This window comes from Phalaenopsis equestris, unplaced genomic scaffold (genome assembly GCF_001263595.1).
Source record: "Phalaenopsis equestris unplaced genomic scaffold, ASM126359v1 Scaffold000054, whole genome shotgun sequence".
Lineage (NCBI taxonomy): Eukaryota > Viridiplantae > Streptophyta > Magnoliopsida > Asparagales > Orchidaceae > Phalaenopsis > Phalaenopsis equestris.
Window position 1 is genome coordinate 3,100,127 of NW_018164496.1, and position 22,016 is coordinate 3,122,142.

Below are 22,016 nucleotides of genomic sequence, written 5' to 3' on the forward strand. Positions count from 1 at the left end.
TTGTTACGGTGGATTTGGGTTCATCATATTCTTTTCTTCTAGACCATTATGCCATTGTAAGATCAACCATAACACATTTTTGACGTACACATTAAAATACCGACGCTTCTAATATCAGTTTTAGTCTGCGTTTGGGGCGGCGGCTTGACTGCTGCGCGCCACCGCGTCACTTTTACTTCCTGTTTGGGGTGGATTCCCTGCCGCGATTTCATGGTAATGCGGAACGCTCCTAGCAACCCGTGGCCCAGCTTCCTTGTCCGACTTTTTAGCCCCATGCCCTCCTTTACGCTGCCCTAAATGAAAGAAATCACCTCGTGAAACCGCAAGCGACGATCTTCTCCTCTCTCCTCCTCTTCGCCGACGATCGTCCTCCTCTTCTCCAGCGGCTTATGATATCTAAGTCTTCTTCCTCGTGTCCTCACGACTCTCTCACACAACCCTATTTCTCCTCTTCAAAGCAGCGGTAAGAATTTTTTTTCTTTTGAATGCTTTGGATATGGTGGCTACCTGATTCTTGGATTGATTTTTTTAGAAGGGCATGATGAATCTTATGCATGTTTGGACTCTCATTGATTGTTGTGAAAAACGATGGCAATAAATCGAAAAATGAAACAAGTAAAATTGCACGCAGAAAAATACTAGAGCAACACAGATTTAAGTGGTTCGACAAATTTGCCTACGTCCACGAAGCTACAGAGAATTTTATTTCTTTAAGGAATTACACCATCGAGTGCCACGACATTTACAAGAAAATCTCTATTTTCTTCTCTCCCTTCCTCTCTCCCTCTCTTCCTCTCTTTCTCTTAGCTCTCAAGAGGACTTGGCTTGAACTTACTTGGCTTGTGGCTTATGACAAGCTATAAGAGGCTATTTATAGAAACCAAGAGAGCGGTAGGTGGGAGGTAGACGAGTAGTAGATGGGATGTGATAGGTGAGCGGTAGGTGGGAAGGTATGTGAGCGGTAAGTGAGATTCTTAATTTGGAAGCTAATTAAATTTGGTGAACTCGGTCTCCACATTACCCAACAATTCTCCTACTTGGAGACTGAGATAGTAACTGCATCACCTACTGGTTATATCATCTACTAGTTGTACCGACCTTTTCCTCAAACACCTCCACCTCTACAACTCAAAGCCCTGGTCTTTATGCCAGAAGACCAGCTGAAGCTGCACACAACTTCAGTTTCTCAGCGAGTAACACCCTTACTTGACATATCACTGTCAATGTAACATTGTATCACCAAACTCTTTCCTGGGTTACTCTTGTATCTGCTTGCAACTCCCACTGCATGAGCAATATTCTGCCCCTGCTGAAAGCCTTTTTCAACAAGTCCAACCTTGTACCTCTTACTACCACGAAGCGCAATCTTCACCTGGTACACCCACTTGTTGTGCAATGCCTTCTTCATTGGTAGAAGTTTTGTCAGCTCCCAAGTCTGATTCCCTGGTAGGGAATCTGTCTCCTCCTTGTTCAGCTCTCACTTGCTCGAATTCTCATCTTGCAAGATTTCTTCACCATTTTTCTGTACATGGTCTGGTTTTCCTGTCTTTGGCGCTCTGCCACTTTTCAAGAAACTGACATTCTTCTGTTTCCCCATAATGCACCCCTGACTCATGTGTCCTTGCCTGAGTAAACCTGTAGTCATATATAGTGTGTTAGTTTTCTTACCCCGAGCCAATACTAATGCAACTTTGGTAACCTTCCAAATACTATCTGAGAACACCACCGAATGACCACCCTCATTGAGTTGCCCAACAAAAATGACGTTTTTCTTCAACTCAGAAACGTGCGGTAACGTGTCCGACCTTTTACAAAGTCCATTTGCTCTTGTTAGGGAGTGCAATATCAATGTCTCTCATCCTCACCACGTCCAGAGCTTTTCCATCATCCAGATATACCTTCCAAAAGTTACCAGCAACATCATTTCGCATTAACTCCCGGCGGGATGATGTATGGAAGGAAACCCCTGAATCCAATATCCAGTCATCAACAGAACTGTGAACTGCCAACAATATTGCATATTGTATTTCTTTAGTTACAATATTAGCGTCATCATTCTCCTTCTTTTTAGGATTCCTGCAGTTCTTTTTTACGTGGCCAGCCTTGCCACAATTCTAGTAGGTTATCTGCTGACCAGACTTTGATTTTGATCTTCCTCTATTTGAGTTCCTATCATGTGATCTCCCTCTGGAATCAACATTCAGCGCCAAAATTGAACATAATGCCTCGTCAGAATCCTTTCAGCGCACCTTCTCAGCATAAATCAAATCACGAATATCATCATATTTTAGCTTAGATTTACCTGCAGAATTGCTAACTGCCATCCTCATGGCTTCCCAACTATTTGACAATGAAGCCAATCAACGTATCTCATCATCAAAATCAATTTCAACAGATGACAATTGATTTGTCATAGTATTAAAATCATTCAGGTGTAGAGCAACAGACACACCTTCCGTCATCTTTAAGTTGAATAACTTTTTCATCAAGTGCACCTTGTTATTTGTCGATTGCTTTTCATACATATCTGATAAAGCCTCCATGCGACATGCAGTAGTCCTCTACTTGATGGCGTTGTGGGCAACCGATCTCGACAGGGTTAATCGAATAACCCCCAGAACTTGTCGATCCAACAGATTCCATTCTGCCTCGTCCATCTTTTCTGGTCGCTTTCCCAGAAAAGGAAGATGAAGTTTCTTCCCATAGAGGAGTCTTATATCTGCATCCTCTAGTAAGCAAAATATGCGTCATTGAACTTCTTGATCCTCGATGTCATCACATCGTCTCTGCCCATCATTCTTCTTTAGATCCAAACCCAAGTCTCTGATACCAGCTGTTGTGAAAAACGACGACAATAAAACAAAAAATGGAACGAGTAAAATTGCACATAGAAAAACACAAGAGCGACAAACAGATTTACGTGGTTCGACAAATTTGTCTACGTCCACGGAGCTGCAAAGGATTTTATTTCTTCGAGGAAATACACCGTCGAGCGCCTAGACGTTTACAAGAAAATCTCTGTTTTCTTCACTCTCTTCCTCTCTCTCTCTCTCTTCCTCTCTTTCTTTTCCTATTGCCCCTAGTTTTTCAAAAGGACTTGACTTGACCTTGCTTGGCTTGGTTTGGCTTGGCTTGTGGCTTATGACAAGCCATAAGAGACTATTTATAGAAACCAAGCGAGTAGGTGGTGGGTAGTAGGTGGGAGGTATGTGAGCAGTAGGTGGGATGTGAGAGGTGAGCGGTAGGTGGGAATGTGGGTGAGCGGTAGGTGAGATTCTTAATTAGAAAATTAATTAAATTCGGTGGATCGGGTCTCTACATTACCCAACATTGATGACCTCTCTTTTGCCCTTCTTTTGTACATGTACAAGTTTGCTTTTAAGTCCTTTTGTCAATCGTGATTCTATGCTATATGGTTCTTATGCCTTCTTATGATGAAAGATTATTTGTGTCTTTATGCTTTCCTTGTAGCTTTTATATTTTAAAGGATGATGTGCATGCATACCACCAAGTTAATATGTCTTTGCATATCTAATTCCTAAATTTGGTGTGATTGTAACTCTGAAGTTTTATGTGTAAATATCAAAGCTTAGATATTAATAAATTCCTAAAAATTGTCATTGATAGTTGGTGTTGGCCAGTTTTGATATGTTTTTCTTCTTGTTTTCTTAATTTTTCATATTGTTTCCAACTTAAAATAATTGACTAATGAATTCTATTTCGCTGCTTTCAGAAGTGATGAGCTCCAGAATTTCAGGGAAGTCCTGAAGATTGTTATGTCACTGTGGACTAGAGACTTCCTTTCTGAAGTCACGTCAACCACATAGCTAAGGTCGACAGTTTTAAATATGCCCGTGGAGCCTCGCAGAAAAGTGTGACTTCTTCAGATAGGCTGATGATTAGGTTGATTTTACCGCAAAAAAGTCATCGCGAATTGATAGCAACATTAGATGACAATTTAGGGCGAGACATATATCGTCTTAATGTTAAAAATAATAACATCATTATTTTACTTGTAATTTTATTATTATTTTTTTCTTTAGCACTTTCAGTACTCACTGTTAAGTGAGTTATGTATCTAAACTTTTATTCAGTTTTGAAAAAAATTTCTGCTTGTGAAGTATCAAATATGTGTTGTCATATTTTTGTTTTAAACACTTTTACTAAACAGAGTTAGAATATTCATTTTTATAAAAATAACTGTCCCACAATTATTTTCACACAGGCAGCCAACATCCCCTCAGCAGTTTCCTAGGGTAGCACAACTGCGGCTGAAAATCTGAAAAGCTGCAACCGCCCCAAACAGACTCTTAGAATGATATTAGGGCATAAAAACCTCATTTTTTTCTCATGAACAATTAGTTCATTTTGTTTTAGAAAACAAAAATAATACTTAAATATATAATTTATTTTAAAAAAAATATTTTTTTAGTTAAAAAAATTAAAATTTCTTCAAAATCTGAGAATAATACAGTGAATAAAAAATGTTTTCTACTTGTAAAGCAATTAAATTATTTATAAAGAAAATTGTTAATATTTTGAGGAATATTTTAGACATGAGAAAAATAAGGTATTGAAATAATTTAAATAAATTAAATCGTAAATTTAAAGGCTATTAAAATATCATATAATATTTTGAATGAAATTTAGGATATTTTAATAAAATTTTTAAAACAAATTATGTTTAAAATTGATTTAACAAAAATGTCACTTTTTATTTCTATTTATCAACCCTTTATGGTGGCAATGCGGCACAAAGCCGCAGTTTTGAATGTTTCGGTAAACTACGTTTTGACAGCTTTTTCAAAAAGTTGTCGTTGGAATTTGCGTTTTCCCATAACTCTTGGCTGGGTGCGATGACTTAAAAAAATTATAATAACCACCGCAGCTTTTGAGCATCAAATTATCATTCACCAGCTTCACAGTTACGTTTTAAGAGTTGTGGTTGCCCCAAACAGACCCAAAGTTGTGCAACATAGGCGCAATTTGGTGTTTAACGTGACATAATTTAATAAAATTATCCTTTTAAAATTAGAATTTAAGCTTATTTAAAAAGTTGGATTTTGGAAAAATATAATTAATTTTAATTTTTAATTAAAAAAATAAATTTATTCAACTCTAAAGTAATTTATAAAAAGAAGTTAATAAAAAAAGTAACTTAATCCTAAAAACTAACAACCAAAAATAAAAATTAATTTTGATATTTTAAATCATATCTCGTAAAGATCTATTATGTCACATAAATTTAAATTTGAATTTTATTATTTTATGTTTTAAATTAGAGAAAGTCGTCTTAGATGGTTTGGTCATATTAAACGTCGACCATTAGATGATACGATTAGGAGAGTAGATGTTTTAAATTCGACTAGTGTTAAGAAAGGCAGAGGTAGACCTAGGAAGACATGGGCTTATTGTATTGTAACTTAATCCTAAAAACTAACAACTAAAATAAAAATTAATTTTGATATTTTAAATCATTTCTCGTAATGATCTATTATGTCACATAAATATAAATTTGAATTTTATTATTTTATGTTTTAATTATGATATACTTTTAAGTATATTTTATATTAAATTAAGTGAATATTAAATCAAATTTAGCTTATTAATTTAATGAGCTTAGCTCAATAATTATTTATAAGTAATAATTTATAATTTCTTTTAATTATGATATACTTGAAGTATATTTTATATTAAAATTAAGTGAATATTAAATCAAATTTAACTTATTAGTACAATGAGCATACCTCAATAATTATTTATAAGTAATAATTTATAATTTCAGCATTAGCTTTTCATTTAGAGTTAATTTTATCAAATTGTGTCTACACGATATAATTAGATATTTATTATTTAATATTAATTAAAAAAAGAATACTTTTAGTTGCATATTGGAGATATGCAAAAAATATTTAATAAATAATTATTTAAGCTTAATAAATTTAAGATTCAATTAAAATAATGCATTTAATTAATTTTGAATGTATTTTTAAATAAAATAATAAATTTATTCTAAAAAAATTAGTTTCTAAGAGATAATTTAATTTTAAAATTATAAATTTATTTAATTAAATCTATCAAATTGTGTCTACATGATATGATTTGATATTTATGGTTTAATATTATTTTAAACCAATATACTTAAATTGAATTTTGGAGAAATGTAAATAATATTTAATAAAGAATTATTTAAGCTTAATAAATTTAAGATTCAATTGAAATAATACATTTATTTAATTTTGAATGAATTTTTAAATAAAATAATAAATTTATTCTTAAAAAAATTAACTTTTAAGAGATAATTTAATTTTAAAATTATAAATTTATTTTAGATAAATTTTTTGCGAGCGACGTCGCATGACTAATGAATCAAATTTAACCTATTCTCCACTTAATGGCGACTCCGGATAACTAATGAATCAAATTTAACCTATTCTCCACTTAATTTTAAAAATAAAAATATTCAAAATATATCTTAAATACAATACAATTATACAATTTATAATATTCAATTTTAAATTTATTTGATAGAACATATCCATAAAAAATTAATTTAAATTTTCAAATTAATTTTTCTCTAAAAATATTCAAAATATATCTTAAGTACAATACAATTTATAATATTCAAATTTAAATTTATTTGATAGAACATATCCATAAAAAAATTAATTTAAATTTTCAAATTAATTTTTCTCTTATAATTGATTTTTTTTAAAATAAACTTATTTTTTTATTAAAAAATTATAAATTAAAATTTTATTCAGAATCAAATAATGTATTATTTAATTGAAACCTAAAACTATGAATCTTAAATAATTCTTTTTTTTTAATTAATTATATTTCTCTAAAATTCAACTTAATAAGTATTCTATTATTTAAAATAAGCTTAAATTCCAATTTAAAAACTTTACTTTTATTAAATTAAGCCTCATCAACCCCAAATTGTGCCTATGTACCATAGTCTATTTATCAATATAAATAAAAAAAAAATATAGTGTTGCGTTTACTAGTCAGTTACTTTGCATCCTCGTACAAGACCCCTCAGGTTTGGGATTCCAATGTCCTCTAGCGACATGAGTCTTAAAGAGGGTGATACTCGAATTGTTAGACATATTAGAAGTGTCTGGATGCTCGTATAATAGCCTTTCGTCATTTCTTTTAAAAAAATTAAAAAAAAATCATTTTTTTGTAAATTCAGTTTTAAGCCTATTTATTTATTTTACAAATACCAAAAACCGCCTATAAGACTATAACCGTCTAACCAACCCATCCAATTCTACTTCTTCTCCTTCCCTTCTCCGTTCAGTTCCCAACACTTCTCCCAACTTCGATTCCTCTTCTCTCCCAACAAACATCTCTCGAGATGCCTCTCTCCTCCCACCTCTTCATCTTCTTCCTCTTCCCTTCCTTCACCTACTTCCTCGTGGCCCCTCAGAACCACTACAAGGTCGGCGGCGATCTCGGCTGGCGAGTCCCCGAAGACAACAATCCCGACTTCTACACAACCTGGGCTACCAACCTCCGCTTCCATGTCGGCGACTCCCTCGGTAAGAACCAACAAATCCCTCACTCCAAAACAGTAAAGTTTCTTCCTTTCATCTCATTTCCCTCTGTTTTCAATTTTCAGTCTTCGAGTACAAGAACGACTCTGTTATTCGTGTGGAGAAAATAGGCTATTATCACTGCAACGAGAGCGGTAATGGCACCCTGTTGAAGGATGGCAGCGCCGTCTTCCTCCTCGACAAGCCGGGGTTTTTCTTCTTCGTCAGCGGTAATGTTGAACATTGCAAGAAGGGCCAAAGGCTTATGGTTGATGTCATGGCTTCTCACGGTGCTCCGGCACCATTTTCAGGGGCGCCGTCGCCATGTCCATCGCCGAACAGCAGCGCTACAGCATACAGTAGCGGCGGCTCTGATGCGCTTTTTGTGGTGTTGTTTGGCTCTTTAGTTTTGTTGATGTTAAAATGGATTGTTGAGGAATGGAACGACAAGATCTTGTCTGGTTTGGCTTAGAGCTTTTAAGTAAAGATTTTCTATGGTTTTGTTGTTATGTAATGTTTGTGTTTTGAAATGTAAGAACATAGTTGTTGTTGTTTTTTGGGGAACTGAAGATCTTGTCCGGTTTTGAGTTGCTTTGTCTTTTGTTTTTTTTGTAATGTTTGATGGTTTTAATCTGTAAAGAGTAGTTGTTGGAGTTTCTTGGCTGCGAAGTAAGATTATGTGGTTATGTTTATGTTTGATTGTAGTTTTTGATTTTGTTGTGTGTTTTAACTTTGGTAATGATCATTTTATACTTGGATTATGCCATTTTTATGTTAGAACATGGTTTAACATCTGAATTAAGGTTAAGACTTTGTGTGGGGGCATATTTAAAATAGAAATTAGATACTACGCTCTATCAAATCGAATTTTCTTGCGTTCGATTTTTGTTCTTCGAGCATTCCGCCACTTTTGCGACTTAAATTTGGATGTAGTAAATCTGATTGCGACATCGCTCAGGAGCTCTTTTGTCACATAATGAATTTGATAAATATGCATTTATCTAATTTGATTATCAAATACAATAAATTTGATATTATGTGCGATGGAGATAAACTCAAGAGTAACGGGTAAGAGATTCTTAAAATCACATCACAATGGAAATTAAAGTTACAACAAGCTCATACAACCTTTTAAATAATACAATTTATAGAAAATAAAAAGCTAACACTTTTCCTATTACCATATGCTCCACGGTGCTTGTACACTTATTTCTAGAGGTCTATGTAGTCTACAACTGTTTTTTTTCTGTAAAATGTTAGTTACTGAGATTTGAGTTAAAATTACTCAGTCGGTAAATGCTTCTAAATTATAATAATTCTCACTTTAAAATATTTTGTAAAAATACAGTAAAAAAAGCTATGGAGTAAACAGAACGATAAAGAAATCAATTTCATTTACTTTCATATATTTTTGCTGTATTTTTCATTATTGGGAGTTATGGTCTAAATGTATACTTTATACAAATACATGTCTAATATTTTTCAACCCACCATAAAGGCAGACAACCTTGTCTAGATATCAATTACTTATATGATATTTGTTTGCTAAATCCTAATATGTTCGTGAGTAACACCTAATAAATATTGCCTAAGATAAGAGAGAGAACTGAAAAGGAGAGATAGAAGAGTGCGTAGTAAATGAACATTTATATGAGGTAATTGCATTGTTTCGGCTCGAACATATTAAAATAATTTCTTATTTATAGGGGAGAGGACACAATATCTGAAGTTATATGTTTGCCCATGCTTTAATAGGGGTGTTCTAGGTATATTTATGATATTATCATTTGGTTGCTTTCTGGCTCTGCCACTAAGCATAATTGGCTTCAAATCATCCTGGTTGCTAGTTATTTCCGGTCACAAGTCGTCCTGGTTGTAGGTCGTCCAAGCTGCTAATCATCAAGGCAGTGGGTCATCTAGATTGTTGGTCATCCAAATCATTGAGGTTGCTGGTTGTCCATGTTACACACAATAATTAACATTATCAAACATTATTAAATTAAAATTTTATTAATTATTAGTGAGTAGCTTACAAAACAATAAATGATCATGTTTGTTGAACCTCAGTCTGTCCATGAGACAGGTCAAAGGAATACAGCATTACCAAAGGGAGGGAGGGAGGGAGGGAGGGAGCAATAGTCCTGAAGTTGAAAGGTTCGTTTTCTTCTCCCAATCTTATGTAACTCAAGTGGCAAGGGATTCGTCCGAACGAGCCCAGTCGCTTGGACTCTTCAAGGATGTTTCTTTCATTTTTTATTCATTGGAAATGCACTGTCTCTTTAATAGTCGATAGATAAACTGGTCGATCGAGCGTTTATGATAGGCTATGTGAGCCTTTATCACCTCTTTCACCATCCATGACTCTTCTTCGTGATTCTTGACGGCACGTTTTTTACATGCAATCTTTACATATATAATGAATATGCATCCAAGTTTCTATTATTATTATAACAAGTTTTAAATTTTGTTCATTCATATTCCAATATAAAAAATCAACAATCGTAACAAATTTTATCACAATTGTGCATTGAAATATTTGCTTTGTTCAATAATTTATTTATAACCTCATTTTCAAAAGAAATAAAATAATAATTCGCATATAATTATTAGATCAAATTCTTCTTCCCCAAAATAAATAAATAAATAAATAAACAAAATAATGTTTTTTAATGCGGGAAAGGGAGAGAGAGGGAGAGGAGGACCGCTGGATGGACAGGGAGCTCAGCGAAGACGAGCGGCGAGCTCTTCGGTGTAGCAAGTTCGCACCACTCCCATCGCTTCCTCTGCGAACCCTTCCAAGGTTTCTTCAACCCCTACTCCCCCTTCTTTTTCTCTAGGGTCTACTCTTTTTAATCTATATTCGATTGGATTGCTATCTTTGTTGAGATGGTGAACGAACGCTTTTCTTTTCTGCAATTATTATATTTGGCTTATCTCATGGTGCCAGTTTATCCCGAATTTCGTCGCTGAATCTTTTTGTGTATCTTCGTTTGCATGTTGGTCTGATGGATTACTAGATTCAGGTTTAGAGCTTCTTTGATCACTGTTTCCAGACGAGCGCTATTTTTAAATTTGATTGGATTGATCTAATCATGGAAATCTTCTAGTTTGATAATTTATTGATTAATTACTGAGTCCCATAACCCTCAAACTTCCGTGTTAATAAATTTTTTGTGCAAGTGTGCTTGAAAAAGATGGGAGGAACAATTTTTTATACTAATTAATAATTGCAACTGCTATAAAAGGCAATTATTCAAAACAAACATGGATGCCACTAGAACATTCAAAACGAACATAGATGTCACTAGAACATTCAAGCAAAAGCTTAGACATAGTTTCTATATCTTGAAGTATTTGAATATTCTAACTGAAAGATTTGGAAATTAATTTCCTTGCTATACAAAATCCACTTTTTACCCCAAATTATTTATTTTCATAGCTGATGAGTTATATATATGGAGCGATGGATCTTGCCAAAGAGGCTATTGCTGCAAGTTTTATTAATAATGATAAGTTCGAGCAGACTTTTGAAATAATTGTACAATGTGAGAACCATAACTTCATTTATCTTTACATAGCAACTGCACATTACTTAAATCTTGATTTTTTTTAGTAATGTTTATACTATAAAAGACAAATTATTTATGACTTACATCATGCATTGGAAGTTGGTTTTGGATATTGATGAAAATGATAAAATTGACATTGAGTTGAGTTTATACATTAGGGTTAAAGAACGTCCATACTGAAAACTTTCTTAGCATTTGTTGTCCTTTGTTTGCATCTTCCATTGTTGACTGTCACCAACTTTTGTTGTTATTATTTGAAATCTCACTTTTTTCATGATACAAAAGAGTGAAGAAGTTATTTCAACTAGGTTATGCTTCATGATTTTTCTTTTTTTAGCATGAAATGTTTTTGTGAATTGTAATCTACTTATGTGCGTGTATTTGATTTTTGTGTAATGTTAATGCAATACACTCTTCCCTATACTCATAAATTGTCTAGCATGTGGTAGTTTGAGGTCGTTTGCGGGAACAACCCAACAATTATAAGCTCATCGAGTACATGCCAATGGCCAAGAGGCATAATGCTTGCAACAGTAAGTCCTTGTGTTCCAACTCTCGTCATTTTAGGAATCAGTTTTTCAGCTAGAGATGTTACGCATCTATTCCGTTTTTGTTTGACTGGCTTAACCTTGTTGGTGAATGCCCTCTTTATACATCTCTTGAAGATCACATTTGCAGTATGGAGAAATCTCAATATATGATCATTCAGCTCTTATGTGAAACACAATAACTAGCATCGTTGCAAAGTGATTATGTTGAAGGTTGCCCCCCTTAGGATCATTCACATGTTGGGCTTGTCAATGACATCCATGCATCACTCGCTTATTAATGATGACCTTCATGGCACAACCAATTTAATTTAATAGTCCATCAGGTCCGCAACCTACTAGTTTCCATGACAGCTTTTGTTCCATCTTATTTTAATGCTCTATAGAGTGTATACTCCAACCAGTCTCTTTTTGAAACTTTTGAGAGTCCACTCTCATCATCAGTGCTATTCTTCAACATTTTATTATGACGAATTCAAATTGCTAGTTATACTCTTGAGATGGTTTGTATGACCATTATAAGATTGCACATCATCATAGGATCATCATGTATAGCTAATGAGATTTTTGTGCACTTCTATACAAAGTCTTTCTAACCATAATTTTGCCAATTTGCTGGCCTGTTTGCCAATTAGTTCGTTGTAAACTAAAGATTCATCAAAGTTACTTTTTACTTTTATATGGTCCACTAAAATGAAGTAGAATCCCTTAAATATAATTTTCGAGAGACTCTTTTAAAAAGCTGGCCAAATTTTAGGATTTTATTGCAAAATGCTGTTATGGATCTTCCTTGGCATATGTCAAGGTTCATTGTTGTATGTTAAGATTCACTAAATCTATTCCATGATTTTCTTCCCAAAATTTATTGGAATCATTATTGTATGTCAGGATTTGATTTAGTTAGAGGAAGGAGAAGGTTAGCATTATAAAAACCGTTACCATTGAAAATACTATCATAATGATTGAAAGAGAGGCGCACCATAATGATTGAAGGAGAGAGCTGTCACAAGGAAGTATTGCAGTGATCAAGAGAGGCACAATAAAGAAGCATAATGTCAATTGTGATTGTATGAGGTGCCGCAAATATCGAATGAGAGAGGTATTGGAAGATGCAAATTTTGATCAATAGAGCTGTAGCACATATCACACAGGAGAGACATGAGAAATGCATTGTAACTTAAGCATGGGGTGAACCGGGCTTTGCTTTGGGCTTACTTAAATGAACGAGACATATACATAGGGCTAATCTATAATAAATAAGCAAATTGGAAAATTACACCATTTGACACTTAAACTATGCTAAATGCTGCGTTAGTGCCAAATGAACATGCCTTCAATATATTTATAAGAAATCTAATTAATAAGCCGTTTGATTTAGATATTGTTTGGTTTGCTGAAAAAGTACAACAATATAAAATGAATACGTAGGAGTAAATATATTGTTATTCAAATTTTTTGAATTTGTTTGGTTTGGTGTAAAACAAATGAACAACTTCATTTTTTTGTTTGATTTAAAATAAAATAAAAATAATGTATTTAGAAGTAATGCATTTGCCGACGACAGCTGTCAACGGTGGTGGTGTCCAACTGCGGTGAGGGGAACATAGTGCGACGATGCCTAACTGTGGGCGACTTGGCCGGCGACGACAGCAGTCCCCAATTACGAAAATACCCTGCAGTGGGTGGCTACGGTCGGCGGTGGCGCCAGTGATAGTGGGGCAGCTGACGGTTGTGGTGTTAGCAACGACAAGGGCTACCAACGATGATGATGCTCGGCAGCTGCGCGACCAACTACTAGCAGTGGTGCCTACAACAATTTATATTTAGCTATGGTTTTGGAACTCGGTCAAATCAGAGGAAATTCAACTTCTGAGAAAATGAACTAAATGCTAAATTTCGCATGCAATGCAAGTTTACATTGAATTCCAATTCTTTCCGAACAAATAACTAATTTTTCAAAATGCAAGGAATTGGAATGCAATGCACCAGAAATGCTGCCAACCAAACAACCCCTTAAGGACAAAATAGTCTTAACAATTATAATGTTTAATTAACCCCTTATTAATACCTATCTTATCTTTGATTACGATGATGATTCTTGTTTTTTTATTAAAGTTTAATTAATTCCTATGAGGCTGCATGGTTCAACTAATTAAAATGTGAGAAAAATTGTCTAATTAGCAATTAAATACTAATTAGTGCAATTATTCTAAGCTATCAAATAGGCTGCATGGTTCAACTAATTAATCCCAAATTAATCCACTAATATAACATTCCAATTGACCTTTATTAGTGTTTAATTTTAGCAGATTAACTTAGAAAGGAACTGCCTACGTATTATTCTCTCATTAATGTAGGGATTAGATAAGAATTTACTATTTATGCTTATCTGTTAATTATAAATCCACATTCGATCTTCTAATCTTTTAATTCCCTCAGTAATAGCCAAATAATTTTAAAATATTAAACAAGGTGTTAAACTATCGTTGGATCCATTGAGGTTGTATTCATTGTAAGTGCCTTATTTGCCTGGTCTTTGTTGTGGGTCCATCACCCTTCAGCCATTATGGAAGTTAACCACAGATTTACTTGTATAGGCAAGACACATTGGGCAATGACATTGTACTTCGTTGATGATGAGTTGCGGTAGTTGATGAAGCTCATGATGGGCTGTTTTGTGAAGGACCAACATGTTTTGCTAGAGGTAATAGCAACTATCAAGAAAATATGTTGGTCCACAATTGGAGTAAGATGCCATGATGGTGATTTAGTCCCTCAATGGGCTTTTGAGAGCACCAAATGGCTTTTTGGCATGCGGCTAATGGAAGTTGCTGATGATAGTCACTTGTTGGGCGTCTAGGATTCACATACAAAGAATAGGCGGCAACATTGTGCTCTGTATCTTGAGACTTGAGCGTTGGAGACAGGGAAAACATGGCATTTTAGTATTATTATATAAGATTATATAATATCATCTATATTTTTATATTAAGGGGTTGTTTGGATTGTTTTTTGCGGTCTATTTGAGTTTGCTTTCGCTAGAAAATACAGCAAGAGAGAGATAAGAGTAGAATCAAAAGCATGAAAATTGGGAGGAAGAAGATGATAATATTGCGATAATCAATGAATACTGCATCATTAAAATGCAGCATTTTTTTTCAATTCTACAGCATGATAAAAAAAATGTTTTGGATTCGGCAATGGGTGAACGAACTATCTGGATTACATGAATGACCAATATCATAAATTTAGATTTATCATAATCTATTTCAAACTAAAGAGCTGTTCAGAGTAGATTCAAGGACCAGAGGTTTGAAGTTTCCACTCCTCTCTTTGCCATCTTTTAAGTTGGAGAAATATAAATATATAAACTTTCAAGCCCAATATTCGTTTCTTGTTTGTTTACATGTATGCTTCTTAAATTTCTGTCTACTACAATTAGAATATCCTCAGCCGATAGTAGTCTAATACGAGGTTGAGTCGTTCCTTTTTCTTCAATTTTACACACTCGTATGTGATACTACTCATCCGAGTTTGTCAATTGTAGATGAATTTCCGTCTCAACATTTGATGGGTAATTGTTGTAAAGCTGGCATTAAGAACTTTTAATAGTTTATTTCATTCCTGGCTGATTGATTTTGTATAGGTTGGCCCACCCAAATGGACCTATAGCAACAAACAAAGCTGCAGCTTTAGCAAAGTTTCTTGAGAGAAAGCTTCAGCAATCAGATGGACTTGATTCATTAGATCCAAAGCTTCTAGAGTTGGCTGTGAAAAATGCAAAAGAAACGGTCAATGCAAGTAATGGTAATACTTTTCATTTGAATATGATGTTTCCTGGGTCTCTTTAACATTCTGTTTTCTTTGACAACTTGTTTGATTTTAATTTATGACAAGTTCAAAATCATCGATATTCTTCCTAACCAGTGCTGACAGCTCATTTTTTATGTTACTTGAAATTAACCCCTTCTAATAAAGAAATGGAGAACATACGTTCTTATGAACAGCTTGCTGCCATTTTTGTTAGATATAAATTGCTAAACCGTGGTTATTTTTTTTAACCATTATCACCATAGTTTTTTAGCTTTGACCTAATGTCCCACAACTATCTTTTTACTGCCTGTGATTCAATGTAGTTTCAGGCTTAAATACTTATATGGATTAAACATTTCTGCTTTTCCTATGTTTGACTGGATAATGAAACTCCTTGCAGTTGTCATTTCGCATTTTCTTGTATTAATGTTTTTTTTTGCACCATCCTGAAAATGGGGAAATGCTAACATCCTAAGACAATTGTTATTGAAGCCGTCTCGTCCAAATTTTCTATTCATGATCATATTCATAAATTTTGGCATTCTGTGCAGAAATGAAATTGAGTTGGCATATATTTGGAGGAGTTGCTGATTTTGTTGGGTTTGTTTCAACCCCTTTTTTATATATGTTTGAAGCGGCATGACAATATTGTCAAATCAACACCATTTTTATTCCACCACCAATAAAATTATTGAAATGAGATTTTTTTTCATCAATATTATTGACCTCCGTGCCTGTCCTGCTTGTTGACTAACAAATATAATCAAAATAGCAGGCATCAGAGCGAGGTCACACAAATTAAGTTTGGATTGCTTGGAGTGCATTTGAAATTGCTCAAATGTGCGATGGCAAAACAAACTGCCAATGCATCCAAAGCATTGAGATTATCCAGAAATAACCTTTTACAATCAATTTGATCAAGTGGCACGAAAACAATAATTTACGAATGTGACGTAGTTCAAGTTGAATTTGAAAAGTCTCAACTTCCATCGACATGGCTCAAACACAATTTGGTTGCAAAACACACAGTGCCAACATGAATGGAATGTTGAATTTATCCATTAAGGACACTATATTGCTTGACATAAAGTTAAATTACAAAAGTCATGTATGAGGTCAACGACATGAAATCTTAGGTGTGCAAAAAATTTGAGAAATTGCACAAATATTATCTATTTCAATTATATATATATATATATATGTGTGTGTGTGTGTGTGTATATCAAAAAAAAAAAATCAAATTATCCACCTCCCCTCCCCATCTCTATCTCCGTACTAACATCTTCGCTAGAGATGTGAGGGTCATATGGTTTTTAGTTATAAAAAATAAAAAATAAATAAATTAAATATAACCTAAATCTTTACCAGCCACCTAACTCCCCTCTTTCATTTTTTTCTGCATGCACTCTCTCCCCCTCTCATTCTCTCCTTTTCTCTCACATGCAGTCTCCCTCTTTTGTGGTAGCCATCACAGTCGTTGGACCTGCCATCTGCTTTCCTCTTTGCTTCCCCTCCCCTTCTTCTTTTTCCTCTCTCCTTCCTCCTTAATTTTCCTTTCTCCACCTACTGCTCTCTCTACTTTTCTTCTCTTCCTTTCTTCTCCTTCCTTTTTCACCTTCCACATTTGCTTCTTTTTCTTTCAGTCCTGTCTCTGATACCCTTTCCCCTCTTAGTATCTCCTTCCCACACTTTTCTCTCAATCTCGTTTTCTCCTCTTAGTCTCTCCTTCCCACTCTTTTCTCTCAATCTCTTTTTTTAACCCCTTCTCTCCCACTTCTCCACATCTCTCTCTCTACTCAAGAGGGAGGGAGGAACACATAAAAAAGAGAAGGAAGAAAAATAGAAATAAAGAGTTAAAGCCAAGGCTATAAACTAAAATAAAATAAACTAAACTAAACTAAACTATAAAACCAGAAAAAGAAGAGAGAGAAAAAAAGGTAAAAGAAAAAAAAATATAAAGGATAAAAAGAAAAAAAAATGAGTAGAAAATTAAAATAAGGAAAAAAAAGAAAAAAATTGAGAAAAGAAGATAAAAGTAAAAAAGAAGAAAGAAAAATTATATATATTTTAATTTTTTGGTTGCTAATAATGTCATCGTTGCTGATACATTGTACACGAGTATAACATGAATGTGCTTACTTGTATATTTGTATATTCGTGCGTGATCTAGGTCCCTGTATGCATTGTACTTGATGTGGAGGGGAAATGGGCTTGCCTAAAATTCCAAGTACCCACACTTATTGTACATGACTTGAAGAAAACAATATATTTATAGATGTTTTCTTGCAAGTGTTTGAATACTTACACATGTTTTTCTTAGTGCGGTGAATGAAAATCATCGGTGACTCATCATGCTTTTCGTGGCATCATAGGTGAACCTAGCGCCCATGTAGATGCTTTTTATGTTGGGGAAACAAAGATTTTGCCTAAAATTTTCAATGAGAAAGCACAATAAATCGCACTTGAAGGACTTTATGGACCTTCAAATCACGTTTAAGAATACAATTAAAAGTATAAGTTAATTTTGTTAGACAAATAAAAAGAAAGGCAGATTAGTCTTGTTCAGAAGAAATTGAAAGAACCATAAATTAAGAAAAAAATTGAACTCATAGGGGACTTGTGATGAACTTGATTACTTTGAAAGAATTGAACTCTTGAACTTTTGATTCAGAATCCTCACTAAAAGCCATAACTCTTGAGTATACACATGCTGAACTGAACTGGGAATGAAAATGAATAAGGGAGGGTACCTATATAGAGGGAAAGAAATGTATCCTGTGGGACACACAGGAATAGAAAGGGTTTTAAATATAAATTGCTTATAGCATGTTAAGTACCAGGTAGTCTCGATCGACTTATATCTCCATCAGATTTGTTACACACCTAAAACCGGGCATGAGATTTTTTAAAATTCGAAATCAAATTTTATGCGTGATTCAATAATAAAATACTCGCAAAAAACAACTAAATTGGGATAATTATAAGTTCTGCATGCTCAGTGAGGCACTTTTTGGCTCAAGTATGATGCTCTGATAGATCTGCAAGTTATCTAAAAAGCATGCAATTTGTCTAAAAAGCAATTTTTTTTTTTTTTAAAAATATGCTCAAGCCCCTAAAGTTTAAACATGTCTGCATGTGCTCTGACAGATATACTAAATACTCAAAATTAATGTCGAAGAATGCCATGCAGGTAGAACAAAAAGTTAAAATTAAATTTCCCTATCTCTCCATTTAATGAGAAGCTGTAAAAAATTTCTTTTTTTTGTTTGATAACATAATATATAATATTCCTTTTTCTAGTGTCATTTTGAAGTACCGTAGAATGAACTTAAGTGCTTTCATGTTGGCTTCTGTACGAATTATAATGTTTGGATTACTCAATAATAGGAAATTTAATATCTATATGGATGAGCAGAAGTAGCTCAACTTGCCTACTAGGCATCCTTGAGTGGCGATTCTTTTTTATTTTTTGTTGATCCATTAATGTTTATGTGGGCTTATGTTCGTGCATTCCTATTGCTAAAATGTAAATCAAGAATATTACTAAATTTAAGAAATAGCAATACCTTATTTTGATTACTTCACTTTCATCCAGAGGAAGTGTTTTAGAATTTTATGTCACTTGCCTTAAATTCTCCTACTAGAAGCTCTTAATCTGATTAGGTTTTCCTTGAAATCACCCATTGATATAACAACTTACATATATAAGATCATTGTTGCTTTTTTTTCCTTTATATGTCAGCACTAAATTTGGAGAGTGTGCTTTGCTTTGCACTAAGTTTATCTTCAATTTTCATCTCTTGTTGAAAATCTGTCGAACTCGGCACATGGAGATTGCTTCAGGCAATATATAAAGCTTTGTTAAGTATTTATATATTGCTGATGTTTCTTTGATTTTTCAATATATGTAGAATCTTCATACATAATTCAACCTCAAGATCCCCAATAGAAAAACGTGTTTAATGCTAAGTTGATGTATAGACCATCCAAATTCACCATTAGAAAGAGCATACCTTGAATTGTGTTGAGTTTAATATCGTGAGATAACATTTAATACTATATGTTAGTTATACCATTTTGTAATGTCCGTATTTATTTTTATTCATAGTTTCATCTATTTTCTATTTGATTGTAAAGTCTCATTTGCATCTAGGTGTTTTCTTTTCTTGATAGAAGTTCATAAACCTAACCTATATCATTCTTGTCTAAGACATGCATTTCTTCTATTATATTTTGCTGTCACTTGACGGTTTTAAGTTTGTTGTATATATTGGAATCTCTATTTTACCAAGAGAAGTGACAAATGTATAAAATTTAGTGGCAAGCCCTTCATAATTTCAAAACCATAGGTTTGGTTTTGGGTGTATGACCTTACATCTTAAAGACATAAGATAATTGAGATCAATATCATCATCTATAGGATTATTTTCACTACTTTGTACTTGATTGAAACTTAAAAGTAGGTTTGGTTCTTGAATGTTGAAGATGTGTTAGTTGGTCCCTTTTTTGGTTTTTTCTTATAGTAAAGATTTAAATATCATTTTATATTAGTTGGGCATATTAACAAGGTGATGATGAGGATTACAGTTTTTTGTTGAGGCTTGAACAGGTTGGTTATAGTCATTAGGTGATGGAGTTTAAACTTTTGGCAACGCTTGAATAAGTTGGATGTAATGCTATGGTGATAAGGGAGTTTGCACTTTTGGCGAGGCTTTGACAAATTGAATGAGGAGCAATAAGAAATATTTATTTTCTGTTTGTTGTGAGAAGATGGTGGAGGACTAAATAAGTTTAGACCTTGAAATTCCTATTGTTTAATTTTCTTCTCCTGAATTTTGAATTTTTTGTAATCAATTTTATATTCAATAAGTTTATGTTTCTGGATTTGTAACATTTGTGCCCTTTTAATATGGGGAGTATTCAATAAAGATACCCTCATAAATTTCAGGTGTAATTTGTTTTGATGTTGAGAATGAAAGTTAATGAGGATTGAATAACCAAAGAAATTTGGAGGAATAGAAGAAATGATTTTGGTTATGGAAAACGAATAATAAAGATTTGAAGTTTAAATAATGTGGAGAGTTATCTTATAAGAAGATATTTAGTTGTTTGGACAGAATCAACTTAGAGGTACTTCAAAATGCTTATGAAAATTTGTGATCCAGCCACTTTTAAGAAGTTTATATTTTTTTCTTCAAACAATAATTTTGTTGAGGTCTGTTGAAACACAATTTATTAGATAATCTCTTGATAAAAGAGATGATTTTCTAAGGTAATTCAAAGTTTTTTTTTTTGGGGGGGTTTGGGGTGGGGGGTGTGTGTGTCAATTTTTCGTATTTAAAATTTTGTTTTAAATAGACTGAGGATCATGGTATCTGGAATGTTAAAAATTGTTTCGCTTTGAAATTTTTCTCTAGGAAAACACAAGTAATATATATATGATCATCCATAGAGATAATAAATTATGTAGTTCTAAAGATGTTTTTGATTGTAGATGGTCCCCATATATTATTGCAAATTAAAGAAAATGTTAGAAAGGATTCTTGATTTGATTGGATAAGAACTATGAGCATGCTTACTTAGATGACAATTTTACGTTGAAAGTCTTTAAAATGTTTGTTATTGAATGGGGAAGGAATTAGTTTTTTGTTGCAAATAAAGTTTGAGCGTTTCTGTGTTAGTTTCAAAGTCATGCAACACATTATTTGAGAAGTCTTTGGAACTTGCAGTATGGCTTTTGGCGGATACATAGGCCGCTATTTGCTCACTTGATGGATTATTCTTTAGAAGGTAGAGTTTTGATGCATCGTTGCAATGTATACCGTCCTTCTTAAGTTCAAGTCCTTGAAGTAACAGATTAAATATGAAATTAGCTGCACAATTTTTTTTGTCAATCAAGTATTTGAATTGTGGAATAAAATGCCATATCTTTTGAGAGAATGAAATAATTTATGCTCACTTCTTTTGATAGTGATTTATCTAGAATTTGAAAATTATAGTTTTTATGGCATGGTTTAAAATTTTGGAAGATATTTTTCTGTTTTTACCATATGATCTGACGCTGCAGAATCTACTAACCAGATAGTTATTTTTTTCTTTTTTGCAATGCGAGACCTATTCGAGTAACTGAGTTTATTCAGATAATGTACCAAAATAAACTTTAGTTAGGAGAATAGTTGCCTTAAATTTGCTGCCTTCATGTTTTTAAGAGGAAAGAGAGGGGCGTGCTTCTCTTGTTGTCGGTTCTCTTTGAAAATTTTCAGTCCAATTTTTCATCAAAGATTTTCTATATTTTATATTTGAATTTTTCATTCTGAGATTGCATTAATATATGTATATTGCTACTAGCACTCATTTTTCTTGTTAACCATCCATTCCACTTTTATATTACTTGACTGTATGGCTTTTCAAATTTAATACAAACTATATGAAGATTCTTTTGTCCATATTTATAGTTTTCTTCAAGGGGAATTTCCATACACACTACAAAATTTTTATTTATTTTCATATGAATACCTAAATTTTTCTACATATATATATATATA

At 33.3% G+C, this 22,016-nt stretch overlaps 2 protein-coding genes across 4 annotated transcripts in view; both read left to right on the top strand.

Moving 5' to 3' along the window:
* The first annotated feature begins 7,282 nt into the window (after nt 1-7,282).
* On the top strand, nt 7,283-8,177 carry LOC110019365 (early nodulin-like protein 1). Its single transcript, XM_020717007.1, has 2 exons — nt 7,283-7,547; nt 7,628-8,177. Exons 1-2 carry the CDS (start codon nt 7,364-7,366, stop codon nt 8,011-8,013), a joined length of 570 nt encoding a protein of 189 aa, XP_020572666.1. The 5' UTR covers nt 7,283-7,363; the 3' UTR covers nt 8,014-8,177.
* Nucleotides 8,178-10,208: 2,031 nt separating this feature from the next.
* Nucleotides 10,209-22,016, top strand: part of LOC110019209 — a 23,879-nt gene continuing 12,071 nt past the window's right edge. For all 3 annotated transcript variants that reach the window (XM_020716789.1, XM_020716791.1, XM_020716790.1), the window contains exons 1-2: nt 10,209-10,341; nt 15,305-15,465. In XM_020716789.1, the coding sequence (XP_020572448.1) occupies nt 10,211-10,341; nt 15,305-15,465 (292 nt within the window). In that variant the 5' untranslated portion in view covers nt 10,209-10,210. The remainder of the gene's footprint in view (nt 10,342-15,304; nt 15,466-22,016) is intronic.

What these genes read in the sequence shown, in the direction of transcription:
- LOC110019365 (XM_020717007.1), top strand. Translation starts at nt 7,364, where the DNA reads ATGCCTCTCTCCTCCCACCTCTTCATCTTCTTCCTCTTCCCTTCCTTC. An exon ending in CCATGTCGGCGACTCCCTCG is followed by an intron (nt 7,548 to 7,627) that starts GTAAGAACCAAC and finishes TTCAATTTTCAG; the next exon opens with TCTTCGAGTACAAGAACGAC.